Here is a 15,427-nt window from a genome sequence, read left to right as displayed (position 1 = left end):
TCCCACTTCAAAGTAACTGGAAGAATTATGAAGGCCCAGCAACAGTTATTTTAAAAAAAAAAAAAAAAAAAAAAAGGGTTTAAAAGGGGAAGTTTTGATATTACAATAGCACTGTGAAAGATGATGTACCAAAACAGCCAGCCCAATAAAAGATACACAGGCAAGGACATGGATACCTTACTAGGCATCTGATCACAACCTGCAGTTCTTGAGTGATTATGCCAATACGTATCTCAGTATAACATATCAAATTCTGTAAAGACTCTATCCAGTGTAAATGGCAGGTTTGCTGTGTTCCTTCAAGCCCCTGGAAGCTTTTATGGCTGCAGTTCAGAGTCTGCACATCTGTTTCTGTGTTACAAAGGTGTTCAGGCAAGAGCAGCAGTGCTGGACAGACGGCACAATACAATGTTTTAAAATGCATGTACAGGGAAATGGAAAAGCAGAAGAAACAATTCATTGCAAAAAAAATTTATGTGGAAAAATGAATAGGGCATCACTGTATATGGATAGAAACCAATGGAAATGTAGCATTTGACCGTACAGAGATGGTTACACCAGTGCTGCTCGTGTCACTTGGAGGATGGTCCACTCTAAGGTCACCAAGCACTAGGGAAATCTCTGGGAAATCAGGCTTAAACACACGTTCTAAATAACGAACCAGTCCAATAGCTGATCCAGTGATGGAAAACCTTTGGCTTAGCATATTTTCCTATCTGAACTGTTGATGTAAAAGGGTCAGTTGAGCACTAAAATCATCTGCAAAGCACTATTACTGTCTGCTGTCGATAACATCAGTAAGAGCAATATTGGAAAATGCCTTAAGGGTCTCAACAACATAAAAATAGTAATCAGCTATACAAACCACACAAAAAGTTGTTCTAACAGTACACAGAAATAAAATATACATACAATCATAAAAACATACAAGGTGGTCTGATTAAAACAGAGCAGCAGTTAAGCAGGGTGACAAGAGTCTTGGTCTACCCTTGCAGGTAAGCACCCCAAACTTTGGGATATTTCTAATTATCAAGACCAGTGTTTTCCTCCACCTTAACAAAAACTCCATTCTGACTTGGCAAAGCCTTCCTGACTGAAGAAAGTTGTAGAAGAATCATTTTCTTTTGACATGGCGGCAACTTTCAGGAAAAACACATTTAATAAAAACATTTCTGACCAGCTTTAGTGTGTCAGTCAAACAGTTAAAAAAAGAAAAAAGAAAAGCAGCACCATGGCAATCCTTCAATGTTGAGCGGGACAGGGGCTCACAAGGGCTGGGTGCAGGAGCAGAGGCACGCAGTGCCATGGGGGCTCGGTGAGGAAGGCTGCGCCGCAGGGTGGGTGTTGGAGAGAATGGAATGTGGGGAAGAAGGATGTTTGCAATGAAGAGGGAGGGGGAAGGAGATTTTCATGTTAGAAAGGATAACCTATATATGCTATGGTGCGGTGCATGTGGGGAGATATCATAAACTGACCAGAGCTATGCTAGTAGATGTTTTTTCTGCTTTGGCTAGTAGATTGCTTATATGGATAGCAGTTGAAGATTTTTAATAAAAATTCATTGAGGTCCAGAGCTACAGAAACCCATAAAGAGTAATCTTAAGTCAAATCCTTTGCCATAATTACATTGTGCGTGCTTTCTTCATTGCTTTCAGATTTTTTTTTAAATATATAAACATATGTAAGTCAAAAGTTATCATTAGTTGCAGCAGACTTTTCTATCTCTACTCCCATCAAAAAGGGGAAGAAAATTCATTATTTGTTTATACGGACAGTGCAAAAATTTCTTCCAAGGTGCATTTTTCATGTCTGTTAAAATATTATGTTTTCCAAGTTATATCATAGAGTTTCCAAAAACTGCAAGATAGCAGCAGAGAATGGTAATTCTTCCATTTAGATTTCCAATATATACACTATGAGAAGCAAGAAAGTAAAATGTGATTCTGGTACTTCTGTAGACCATAATCAGAAATTGGTGAGGTAAACAAAAAACTTTTCTGTATCCTCCCGGCCACAAGGACAATTTAGCTAGAACATCCATACAAACAGTTGAACAGCTTTCAAAGAAAGACTATTATAATAGTTATTAAGGTATGAAGTAAATGCTGAAATCATATATATTTAAATATTAACTATTCATTAAAATGAAGAGAACAAAAACTTCAAAATGAAAAAGCTATAATTAAATATATTCATACATCAGTCAGTGCAATTTTGTGTAACTGACGTACTGGCACTTCATTTTTTTCCGAAGTCTTGCATAATTTTAGTTCTACAATTAACCGAATAGGCCAATCTATTTCTTTACTCAATTTTGCAGATTCATTTCTTTCTAACAAGCCTGTCTCCTCTGAAGATAGTAAAATATATTTAAGACTCATTTTTTATTTTCTAGATAGATGTACATAGTAAATTTTACTAATAATACCCTGGGGATTGATGAGATTTCTGTGACTATCACACTCCACGGAATTAAAGAAGGATCAAATGCTGACCTCCCTGATAACTACACACTCCAAAAATTACCACCTATTTTAGATTATTGCAGTAGGTTGTTTAATATGGAAACCTGGTTAACCTGATGAATATGCTAAGCTCCAGTTTCCCACATCCAAATAATAGTAGGGATCTCAAAATTGCCACACTATCAACCAAACAGCCTCTGTGAATTATTGAAACAGACAACGAAGCAATTAAAACCACAAAATAAACACATCAGAATGAAGCATTAGCTGTACTTTTCACATTTACCATGTTCTTAGTTTAATTTCAATTTTATATAGCATACCACTGTCGGTTACCATGGCACTTACAATGCCAGATAAGAAGCTATGTTGTTACAAAATATCTTATTGAGATAGTATTTTTTTTAGCAATTCTTTGTGACAGCACCCTCCTGTAAACCTTTCACTAGAAATGGAGAGCTACTACTGTAAGTTACTACTCATGGTGCAGAGATTCATAATAAATACATTTATAATAATGATGCACATGCTTTTTGTTTTTCTGCAAAAAGTGAGTCTAATACATTTGTAACTGCTTCAGACAATCACAAGTAGTAATTAAATTGTTTTCTACGTATAGAGAGGTGAAAAGGCTTTCCTGCATAACATCTGCCCTCAGCCAAATTAAGTGGTACACAAAAACTGTGTGTACATAAAAATGATAAATGCTGCGTGAGCTATACAGAAAACACCTCTCATCTAGAGCTCATTCATAGATTACCCTCATGGAATCTCATTTAAATGCAATACAAACGACACTACAGTCTGCCAAGCTTCCACATCACTTGTACGAAAGCATCAAAGGTGAAGATTTCCAGACCAGTTTCCCTGTACCGATTCGGTGTTGACTTCACCGAAAGATAAAGATGAGATGAGAAAGACGTTACCTGACTGGACTCTGTCCCAGCAACACTAAGATCTTGAATGGATCTGCGCCTCTGCTGTCCGTTTCCTGCTGGGAAAAAAACAAAACAAAAACAAACGAGTGAAATCTATTCAGAACCAAATAAGAAGGGTGCGACTGTTGCAGAGGAGCTTGGAATTTGTATAAATCCACAGAGAGAAAGTGAGAGAGGGGGAGAGAGAGACAGCTGCAGAATTTTAACTCAAAACATGCTGGCCTGTCAACAAAAAGTATACCCTAATACAATAACCACTCCTACCACATGAATAGCTGCTGCACTCTACTCCACCATCTTCTGTCACATGTATTTGATCAGGCTTAGTACTCGGGGCAGGAGCTGATGACGACATCTATTTCAAGTGCGTTACGTTATGGGGATTTCTAGAAGCTAGACCGCAAAGATAACAGGCTGCCAGCTTTAACCTGTTGCTCTTTGGCGTGCTCAAGGAACACAGCAAGGACTTCTGCCCGTGTGCCGCTCCCCTCCCGAAAATTAAGAAGCGAAAGTGCTTCCTTCTGGTCTTTGTCTCCTTCAGATGAAGGAAACTATGTCCTATTCTCATGCTCTGAGAAGTGTGAAAAAGGGACTGTTCAGCTAAATCACATCTCGCCATCAACCTACTGAGCACAATGCTGTAATCTTTTCCTCTTCTCCTTCCACCTGTTAGCAATTATCCACCAGTGACAGCTACATAAAACAGTTTAAATTTTAACACTGACACGCAATCAAAGGCATTTCCAGGAAACGAAGTCTCCTTAAAAATAAAAGGAGATTATGCAACAGAATCCCCCTGGCTACTTTGATTTTTATTACGGTGATTGTTTATATTGTCTCTTGAGAGCAGGTCAGCTGTCCAAAAGGAAACACCAAAACGTCCCGAGTAACAGCTGACAATGCTCAAAATTCTTGCTCTTCGCTCTGCGTGATGTAACTTTTCTACGGGAGGGGAGCATCCCAAACACGTCCCCTTGCCCTGTGACCCTGAGCCAGCCCAGCACGCTCACAGCCTCGCAGCAGGCACCGCCGTTTTAAGCTTTTAGATACTTCTTATTCAGCATCATTTCCATGCAACTCCACAGCCGGGCTTTGACAGGTGGTTTGATTTGCAACAGTTACTACAAAAATGTAAGGCTATTTAACAGTAATCAATACATTTCACGGTGTCATACTTTAAATTTTTAAATATAGGTACTACTACATGTAGGAGCACACCACCACACAACAGCAATACAAAATTCTCAGTGTCACTTTACCAGTTTGTCATGACTATTCACAGTCTAAAATTTATAGCAAGTACTATGAGAAACAAGCATATAAGAAAGTCAAGAAGGATTCTAAATTGGGAATATATTCTTTGCTCTGACTACAAATAAATTTGAATTGCAACTTTTCTGTGGTCTTGATCTTTTACTTCTGAAATTCAGGGAAAGTAAAGACATACCTAAGCAACAACGGCTATATGATGTTTAATACCCCCACATTAGAGATCACGTGAATGACAAATCTACGTCAGAATTTCTCAACTTGTTCATTTGCAGTGAACTTTTTCACTACCTAATCATTTAACAAACAAGATTTATACATTTAATAGAACTCAGTGCTGTGGGTACTTCATCCGGCTGCCACAGCTCATCTCAATATTCAAGATATGGGGCGATCCACCCATGACCGATACAAAATTATGTGCATGTTTCATTCAACAACACTGTTACAAAATTAGCTCAACTGAAATAGGCTTGCAAAAATATCTGAAATTCTCATTTCAGATTAGCAACATTTGTGAATTTAAAGAACCCGGCACATGTGTTGCTGAAATATTAGAACATGGCTGCCAAAACGTTAAAATAATCAGGGTGGGGTGCAAGAAAGAAAAGAAAATGCCTCGGGGGGAGAATGAGGGGCCAAAACTACTGTGTTGTAATAAGTGAACACCTTTAAACAAAATACCTTTGAGTTAGTAGCATGAGGGAAGAGCAAGCTCTACTAGGCAATGCCATTTTAATTAGTATAACTACTGCAGACATCTGGCAAATAGCTTAGACAAAGCAGAAACAGACTACGAATCAACAAATACTTATTGCTCCAGATTCAAAACAAATTTCAATCAAAAAATATACTATACAACATATAATCTATATTTGAAATGACCACTGCTATTTCTCTATACTTTCCTCTTGTAGGTTTGATCTTGTTTTTACTTCTATGTCCATTTAAAACTAATTTTTTCTCATTATAAAAACTAAGAGATTTGTAAATGCACAGAAGTTAATATACAGTGGCTTGATGCACTATGTCAGGATCTCAGTGGTTTATGGGATTTTAAGATTAAAAAAAAAAAAAAAAAAATCAAACATCACAAACATACTTCCTGGCCTCAAAAAAATGTTTCACATACTGTTGTTTATTTTCTAAAATGAAACGGTAAAGGAACAGGAAACTTCCATCATGTGCTGCCCCACATACTTCAACAAAAACAAATTCTACAACTTAAGGCTTTTTGATCTCCTCCTCCCTTGCCAAATATCCAGACCAGCTATGAACTCGTCTCCCTGCCCTTTAACAGATACTGGCGTCTCCTTTTACACTCTCTTACTTGTGCACAGAACTCTCTCTTCCTTACACACCTGCAAGACTCAAACCCCTCTCACAGTGCAGGACAATCAGTGAGTGTAAGATGCTAGAAGACATTTTAAAGAAGTTTAAAATATTGATCTGAATTCCAGAAGAATGAAGTGATCTGGGGAGACACGGGTGGGATTTCTGGCTTATATTGGTTTTAAAAGTAGGTAGAAAAATTACAGACCTAAAGCATCTATAATTCCTATCCACTTTCTAAAGACACTCAACAAAATGTGTGTATCCTGAGTAATCATTCATGCAGTGTCAATGCTGTAAAAATCTTAACGCTGTGGCACGGTTTCAGATTACAAAATTACAAAGCCAAATGCACGTACGCTATATGCATGAGATGGCTAACGTTGCCAGTGAAGAAAAGGCTGTACTTGAAGGTTCAATTTGCTAAATGCTGCTTGACTGGTTTGTATCGAAAAGCTGTTCTGAATATTTTTCTTGATCATATTACAAATTATACTTAGATTTTTTTTTCTTTAAACATATAGCTACTTGAGCCTTTTGTACTTACTAGGGTTTTTATTTTTCTTATATATATATAAAAATAAAATGTTAGTGCTTATTATCTATACTGTATATTATATATATACACTATAAATTGAAAAAAAATAATATTGATACTTCACTTGGCTATCTGGTTGCAGGATACCACCACCGCAAACTCATTTGCCAAGTTGTAACACAAAAAAGGAATTAGTTGGTCCATTTTTCAGTTTCTAAGTTTTGTAAGCCAGTAACACAAAATAGCATCTAAAATGAAAGTAAGTTTTATTCACCCTTATTTAAATCTATTTAGAAAGAAGAGAAAGATATACTAAGAACTTTCACTCCTGCCAGCATTTTGCCTTCAACTGATAAAAAAAAATTTGTATTTCATGACCTCGGGAGCACAATCAGTTCGTGGATGCAAAGCAGCTGAGGCAAGACATTACGAAAAACCCCAATGATAGCAGATGTAGTACTCATAATTCTAAAATAGCCCTGCCCCAAAGCAGCTGACTCACGGTAACGTGCCTGCCTGGTGCCTCCCCTCTCCGGGCGGCAGCTGCTTTACCATGTGCTCAGCAGAACTTCAGGCAGCAGCGCAGAGCGGGTCGGTCGGCATTCGCGCAGTCCCAAGGATGGAGACGGGGCTGCTCAGCTGCTCGCCCCACCGACCGACGTGCCCAGGGAGGTTCGGAGGAGCTGGGTACGTGGCAGAAGCGCTAAGGAATGCAACGGCATGGGATGGAGAGGAAATGCACGTTTGGGGGTCTTGGAAGCGTAACTAGAAGAGGAAAAGCGTGTCAAGAGGCCAGGACTGAAAGCCTTGTGCTGAGAGAGTAAGGAAAGGAAAGAGGTGAGAAATAGGCCACACTATATTGTCTTTAAAAGAATAACTGAGCAAGGTACTTTTGAATAACTGCTTTAGTATACAGATAAATATAATTTCACTGGGCAGATGATCACATCCCTGTCATGTAACAATTAATCTTTTTTTTCTGGCCTCGTCATTCTTACAGGAAAGCTGTTCTGACAACTAGAAAACTTTTAATATACAGCCCAGACTTATTTGTAGACAATTTATATCTTTTTTTTTCTGGAGTGCCAATACTATCTTTTAGCTTAAATAGTTCTCTCTTCCTAGTCTTTAGCTGCAGATCCATGTAGAGAAAATAATTATTCACTTCTCAGCTTTCATTCTATAGGCTAAGCCTATAGGCTTTTTTTTCAAGATTCTTCTTTATACTCTCCATACCACCCTAGTAGCTCTTCTTGCTATTATTTCAGAGCACATGTATGTTTCTTTTATATGGCTGTTGAATTCCAGATTAAACCTCAAGAAGTGCCTCTAAAGTTGTGTTAGTGCTTCCTTGTCTTTCCTGGAAATGATCCCTAAGTTTTCACATAGTTTTTCACAACTCCATTACATTAGTGGCTTATGCTACCTGGGATTAACCTGCATGCATCTGCTATGGTCCTTTATCATCTTATTAAAAGAAATTGTTGCTAGTGTATGACCCTCAGTGCATGACTCTGGATTTTACCCTATTTCTAATCTCCCACCGCGCAAGTCACAACAAAATTCACCCTATGTGAATAGTCTATGTGATACACTAATCCTCCTCTTAGGAAGTTGCTTCTGATAAAGCATTAAGAGTGAATTTCATTATCGCTTATTTAAGACAAATACCTTTGTATATAAATACCTTTGTATATACAGGTTGCTATTTCTCTCATATCTATTCCAAATTCACCTTGGAGTTCCCATCCTGTCAAGTTCAATTAAAATAGTCCAGGCAAAGAACAGCTAATTGATTTCCTCTGTCTAAATAAGTAAAACCAATAGAGTGGTACAATCTATTTTGTGAAAACAACAGGGCATTCTATTTCACTAACTTTTTATGTATTCTCTAAAAGCTTCAAGGTTTCTTGGAAGCCTCAGTGCTGTTACATGCTGACAGTGTGCACAGACGAGAGGCACTCAGTTGGCTTCTAGACCTTATTTCCCAGTCTCTCATCACCTGGTGATGCTGGAAAACTTGACAGATCACTTCACCTTCTCTTTCCTTGCTCTCTCAGCCTTTCATTTAATGGCATGGCAGGCCAGGACCATTTGAAAATCACAGTGGAAAGCTACACGAGTAAACTTTCTTGCCAATATGTAAGCCTCAATGCCAAGCAGGTCTTCTTTTCATGGGCACTGCTATTGTTCTTTGGAATCTACTTTTTGACATTCTGTATTTATATATGTAAACTTCAATAAAGTTATGTGAAAGAAACTTCTGTACAAAATTATCTTTTGCATTCAACTTTAAAATACCAAACGATGTCAAGATCTTCAGATGACGCTAATTTACAGTAGAGGGTCCACAGTTTTTAATGAATCTCTAGATTAGCAGTAGATACTATTACTTGCATCTCCTGCCTCCAACAAAGCATTTTGAAGTGACTTGCATACTGCTAATGGTATACCTATCACAGTTTGGGATTGATTATACTTATTTTTAGGCTTTGAGAAGTATGAAATGAAAGAGAGAAATCCATTTTGATGGCGAAAAAAGGAATGGCAAAGGAAAACGGTACGCTGCTAACTAAATATAGACTTGGGATAGATGATAATTATTCATTGAAGTCCCAACTGAAATTACCAGCTATGGTGCCTGATTATACTGATTTTCTTCCTGTCAGAAGCCTCTCCTAATAATTTTAGTTTGCATTAACTTAAACACAACAGAAATACCTCATGCAGACACATTTTAGCTCTAGAAAAGTGTAGTCAAATATGAGAATTACATAGATTAAGTGTTAATTGGTTTTAATCACACGTATCACATGGATTTGAAGTTCTGTACATAATGGATTTAAGTTTTTTGTTCTACTAATATTTGATTTGATTAAAAATGGATGCTCAAACACAATAAAGGTCAGGGCAAGACAGTTACCTAGACAGGAATTTTTCAACTTAAGTCCATTTTCACCAAATGAGGTTTTGTAATAAAAGACTGCCTACATAGTTTTGCGCTATAAGAAGACAGCACCAAGATCATAAAGGAAAAAATCCTTTACCAATAAAAGTAAATTCAAACTAGAAGATCGAATCCTTTACTAGTAAGTTTGTACTAAGACATCACGCTCCTCTTTACAGAGACATTATGAAAAAATTATTGGGATAATTTCTAGTTCTGTCCTAGAGCAACTGGAGCAAAAAGTATTTTTTAGCAGTCTGATCATTATTCCGGCATCTTAACCAATTGACCCGTTCACCTGGTCTGCGATACCTGGTATGATGATCTCAGGGACATCCAGAATGTTGCCAAATGAAGCAGTTTTACGATGGCCTCGTTTAGGCTTGGAATAGGCTGAAAAAATACACATATACAATACACATGCAAAACACTAAAATGGCAATAGCAAAATTATTAAATTCCTAATATTGCATTTTTCATAAACTTGGTTAAACTATAGTTCATGCAAAAATGTGTCATGCAGAATAAACTGCATTGCCTTCCACTCATGCTTACACATAGTAAAGCAACTGTTAAAAAGCAAAAAATGCAGAACTAGCCATCATTACAACACCGTGTAATTAGTTATCGTTAGCAACACAAAAGTCAAACACAGAAAGCAGCATGGCAACAAGGAAGGGAAAAACCAAATGTAGTTATCCAAAGAGAGAACAAATGAAATTTAGATCACCTGTATATTCAGAATAAATTCTTGACTGCCTGAACTTAGACAACATTTTCTCTTTAGTGCTGGGTACAAACTAATTTATAAACAAGATTAATAGTTGGGTACTTCTGTTTCTTTAAATCACATCCTTTTAAAGGAAATCTCATCAGTCTCTGAAAAAAGGTGCTTACTCTTACTACATTTGATAATCATTCCTCCCTTCCATACGTTTGTCTTATTAGTGAAGATTTTTTTGTTTTGCAAACTGGATATCACTATCAACCTTTTCATTTTTGACTGGTGTTCAAGAAATACTACTTAGGAATAAAAATCTAATCATACATGTTTTATTTTTCTATTATTACTTGTGTAGTTTAAGATAAATTGTTACCATTTAGAGAAAAGTCTGAGTATATCACCCTAAGGTAGAACATGGCAGCATATCCATCTCAAACTTAGTAACAGTGATGTGCATTATCTGATTTACTCTTACACTTAATCTAACGATAGGTGGAACAACATTAAATAATTCTAGACCTGATTTACTCTTAACAGCAGCCCAATTCTCACCCAGCCACACAATTTTTATCAGGTTCACAGCATATTATTTCTGTCACACAGTTTACAAGGCTAAAAAACAAAGCAAAACCAATACAGTGCTGTTTCAGCTCTTTTTGAAAACGTTATGGTCAGATGGGTTTGACCTCATTTCTAGTCCACTCTGCCTGCAGTGATTTCTTAAAAAAAACCCAAGGGAACTAGTATGTTCAAGATATACTTTACTTTTTTTTCCCCCAAGAAAGAGAAACCCTAAAGTCATAACAACAATAAAAATCTCCAAATATTCTGAAATAATAATTATTATTCAGAGCAATGTACTTTAGGAAGACAAACCAGGAAAATTAAAAACTCACACAAAGGAGGGCCAGGTAATCTCCACTCATGTCCAAAAACTTACATTGACTTTAAAGTGTCAGTGACCAAAGTGAGTCCTGACATATTTTAAAATAAAATCAGCATGTTATTATTATCAGGTAAGTACACAGCTGCCTGCCTTCTGTGTTAGGAAACCTTTAGAGATATTCAGGGTGAGATGTGCTACACAATCATCCAGTCAAAGACTGACAATACAAAAGACAAATCTGGGAATAAGGCTTTAAAATAAGAACATAAAAGTAAAAAGTGTTTATGGCAAGATAAATATTATTTCATGAGTAACTTCAGTACTTAGTAAAACAAGATCCTGGAGTAATCATAATACAATGAAGAACAACAATGAAATATGGTGCACAAGAAAGCCAGAATATGATGCATATTTCCTTATTAATTACAGCTACTTGATTACTCTAATTTTGAGATTGGCAGAAAAATGCTAGAACAGCTAAATAATTTTGTCTGATTATTTAAATCTGTGGTTATATACCATAACAAAAAATAGTTTCACATATGAAACTTAAAACCTGAAGTTTGCCTAGGTTAACAAACAATATCTTTGATGAAGAAAAGAGACAAGAAAGTGTTTGCCAAGTATACACATTTTTATTCATTCTCTCTTCTGGGAAGAATAAAGATTGCTTTCATGATAAAATTACGTATTTATACTTACACATAAATTCCAATTCACTCAAGGATTCAATGTTTAGACAGAACAGTTTACAGCTACCTGAAGCAAACCTGGCAAAACACCTGTAACTTTTTTAATTTTTTTTTTTTATTTAAACAAAAGATACCAATGCTTTCTTAATATGATGGCTAAAATCTAACTATGTTTCTCTTCCTGAAATCTGTCAAAGTGGACTTTAAAACTAATTTGGGAACATGCTGAACTTTAAACCCACCTCTTAATTTAAAAATATTATAGGAATAACCTTGAAGGAAATATTATTTCAGAAATAATTATGCTAGCAGAGATGGAATAACATTATTTCAGATGCAAAGGAGAAAGTTGTGCATTTGGAATAGGACTGACATTTAGTAGTCTCATTATGGTTTTTTAAAAGGTATAAGTCTAATTCAACAAAAGTAATCTCTTCCACAACCCTATAAGTACCCAATTAAAATACTCAACCTTGTTGAGCATACAACCGTGAATGAAGCCATTTCCCCCCATAATTAATAAGGGGCAATACAGACTATGTGAAAAGTTAAAGTATTTTCATATGGCTAATGATATTAACCTTTTGTAAGACTATGCATGTTTTACATCTTCCTCCCTTCTTTCCTTCCTTCTAAATCCTTAGTCTTAGTCTAGCCCCCAAACATCCTTTAATTTTACCTGTGATGGAAGCTATTCTTGCTTCTATTTCAGACATGTCAGCACTCATCCTTTTGGCTTCTCCTGAAACAAGGGCTGACTGTGGTCGCGCACGAACATCTGACAAGCTCTCCACACTGCTCCCACGAGACGGGGGTAAGCTCAAACGGCCAGGATCACCCTGTTTCAACAGTCACATTTTTAAAAAGAAAAAAAGTTCTGCAGAAGCCCCTCCATGATATGCATCATATGTAGGTTAAAATATATTTCTATAATGTGCGTTTTAAAAGTGACAAGATTTAAAATTTATAATTCAATAAATGGTAATAATTTAGCTATTATTGGCATACAAGAACCCAGTATCTGCAACTTTCAAAAGAATCTAACTTTACACAGCTAAAAATTGAGTAGAATTAGGCCAATATTATCACAAGAGGATCTTTTGTATTTTTTCATCCTACTTGAAATAAAACAGTATTTTAAAAATTCACATGAATATTTAGTCCTTTCATGTCATACTAATATTTTGTTTCTAAATTAAGGCAGCAATTTTCAACTATAAGTTTCTTTTAACCTAACGAATCCCTTTAAATAAAATGAACTATTTTTTTATTTCACTGGAGATCTTATTAGAGCCTTCCATTTTACCTTTTTGGAATCACTCAATATTTTTCCATCCCCTTTCATGTTTTTTTTCCTATAGCTGTCTTCAACTTTGTACTATTTTTGAAAGAAGACGCTAATGTTTCATAGCGGTTACAACACTTCTGTCCATCTTTGTCCATTTCATTATTAGTATTCAAAATTGTACGTGTTGGCTTACCGGCTGCTTGGCTGTATTTTTCATTTGCTGTGCCAATTTTGACTCTAAACGTTTAATAGTGTCATTGGTAGAAGCTCCTTGGAAATCACTTGGTTCCATGTTAGCATCACTCTTGTTACTTGTGTTTGTAGAAGTGATGTCCATGAATGAACCTAGAAATCAGTAACAAGGAAAAATATTTGAGAATTTCCATTAAAAACACTAAAGTGCATCTCTTCACTTGAGCACTCTGAGAAGCCTAACTTTGCTTTAAAGCAACACTTCTAAAAACTTTTAATGAAAGGCAGGCTGCAAGACTGCAACAGATCCATTAATGTAAAAAGGAAAAGGAGTGAAAAAGACAGAATACATGACTAAGTACTATGATGACAGTCAATCTTTAGCTTGCCCTGAAATTATCGGGGTAGATGTTATATTAACAACACAACCAGCAACCTCATTCACAATTAATGACAAAGTCCATCATTAAACATAGAGGAGCACAAATACCTGAAAAATAACAAACAATATATATTCACAGTTTAAAGTGATAAATCATATCTTAAAATCATGTTCTGAGGGGTGGTGAACAGCTAGTAAAGTCAGTACAGTGCTACAGCTGAAAAGGTTTTGTATATACAGGTCACTAAGTTGCAAAGTAGCCAAGGAAACTTTATCCAAAATAACAGCAATTTGTTTGGAGATAGAAAACAAACTTAACCAAGCAGTGGAAGGTGAAGACATCTAAGATTAAAAACAACTGAAGTGGGAAAACTGTACTCTAAAAAATGAGAAGACCGAATGATCTTTATTTTCTATTATTAAAAGGATTTCTCTGAAGGCAAGACTACCTGAAAGCCTAGCCCACATTTTGTTCCATTCACGTTTCTAGTGATTTCCTTGCACGTCGCTTAAATCACTGTATTTACTGCACCTTAACATAAAACTACTGCAAGTTTAATTGCGGATATCATAACTGAAAGAAGGTGCAGCTTTCAAGAATAGTCAAAAATTTAAAAGTGCCAACTCCTAAACGTTACATACGAGTGAAAGAGCATCAATTGCCAGCAATCTTCATGGGGAAAAAAAGGAGACCTTAAACCTGGACATTCAGAGACAGCTCTCATTATACGCTTGTTCACCACTAAAGGTACACTTCAGCAAAACCATTCGGCTAAGAACACTGAATATGATGTGGTGTGAGGGCTCAACAAGAAAACAGATTCCTGCCAATGCTTAAGATCTTTGGAAAGGTTACATTTCCCAATTTGAGTTCAAAATCAATATGAGAATGTGCTTTATCATCCATCTGCATCGTTTCACGTTGCTGCTGTTCTCTCTTATTATACAAGTGTACCTGTACTAGTGGCAGAGTTACTTTGGCCTTCATCTGAATACTGGCAAGGATACTGCAGAGGTTCATCAGCTCCTGGAAAGTACTGTGAAAAAACAGCAATAATTTGATAAAAAAGTAATTAATGATTGCTTTAAAATGATTTAAATAGTAACTCATAAAATAATTTATATTTATACATATGTAAAAACATAATTACATATAATGTTTATAATTATTTAGAAGATAAATAAGTACAATTACTTTTAGTAGTATATTAAAATACACCTATGACTATTTTCATTAATTTCCCCAAATCTGTTACAATTTAGTATACCTCTCACATACGAAGAGGAATTATTTCCCTTCTCTACTATAGTAATTTGATAATTTTTACTAAAAAGAGAGGGAAGGAGAGAGAAAATATGCAAGTCCACCTTTAGAGTGTGATAAAAGGCATACCTTTTATAAATCGATTTCCTAACTGAATAGATTTAAAAAATGGTTAAGATACTAAAATAAAGTTTTATACCCGCATCAAGTGTGTCATTATTTTAACAATTTCCTCCATGGATGGTCGTTGTGAGGGATCCTTGGACCAACAACGGGTCATTAAACTCTCAATTGGTTTAGGTAAGTTTTTGATCAGTGGTGGCCGAGTACCTATAATTGAAAGTAGACAAAAACCTTAATTAGTTAAGCAGGCTGTAAGACTACTGACAGTGACTGAACTCTCTCTGGTATTTTGCTAAATAAATACGGGAAAACATAGTTAATTGTAGTTTGAAAGAACTGGCCTGTACTTATTTTTCTCTCTTGCAAACAAAAAAAGTCAGAAAAAGT

At 36.0% G+C, this 15,427-nt stretch overlaps 1 protein-coding gene across 8 annotated transcripts in view; it reads right to left on the bottom strand.

Moving 5' to 3' along the window:
- The window catches only part of MAP3K7 (mitogen-activated protein kinase kinase kinase 7), a 50,380-nt gene that overhangs the window by 11,018 nt on the left and 23,935 nt on the right, over positions 1-15,427 (bottom strand). For 3 of the 8 annotated variants that reach the window (XM_063329958.1, XM_063329962.1, XM_063329964.1), the window contains 6 exons: positions 15,117-15,247; positions 14,609-14,690; positions 13,273-13,424; positions 12,471-12,630; positions 9,802-9,882; positions 3,392-3,459 (listed from right to left, as the gene is read on the bottom strand). In XM_063329958.1, coding sequence (XP_063186028.1) covers positions 3,392-3,459; positions 9,802-9,882; positions 12,471-12,630; positions 13,273-13,424; positions 14,609-14,690; positions 15,117-15,247 — 674 coding nt within the window. The remainder of the gene's footprint in view (positions 1-3,391; positions 3,460-9,801; positions 9,883-12,470; positions 12,631-13,272; positions 13,425-14,608; positions 14,691-15,116; positions 15,248-15,427) is intronic. The other 5 variants (XM_063329959.1, XM_063329963.1, XM_063329961.1 and 2 more) reach the window with 3 other exon arrangements.

The sequence above is a fragment of the Chroicocephalus ridibundus genome, chromosome 3 (assembly GCF_963924245.1).
Source record: "Chroicocephalus ridibundus chromosome 3, bChrRid1.1, whole genome shotgun sequence".
Classification (NCBI taxonomy): domain Eukaryota; kingdom Metazoa; phylum Chordata; class Aves; order Charadriiformes; family Laridae; genus Chroicocephalus; species Chroicocephalus ridibundus.
Note: the sequence above shows the minus strand (reverse complement) of the source record. Positions and strands in the feature narration are given on the sequence as shown.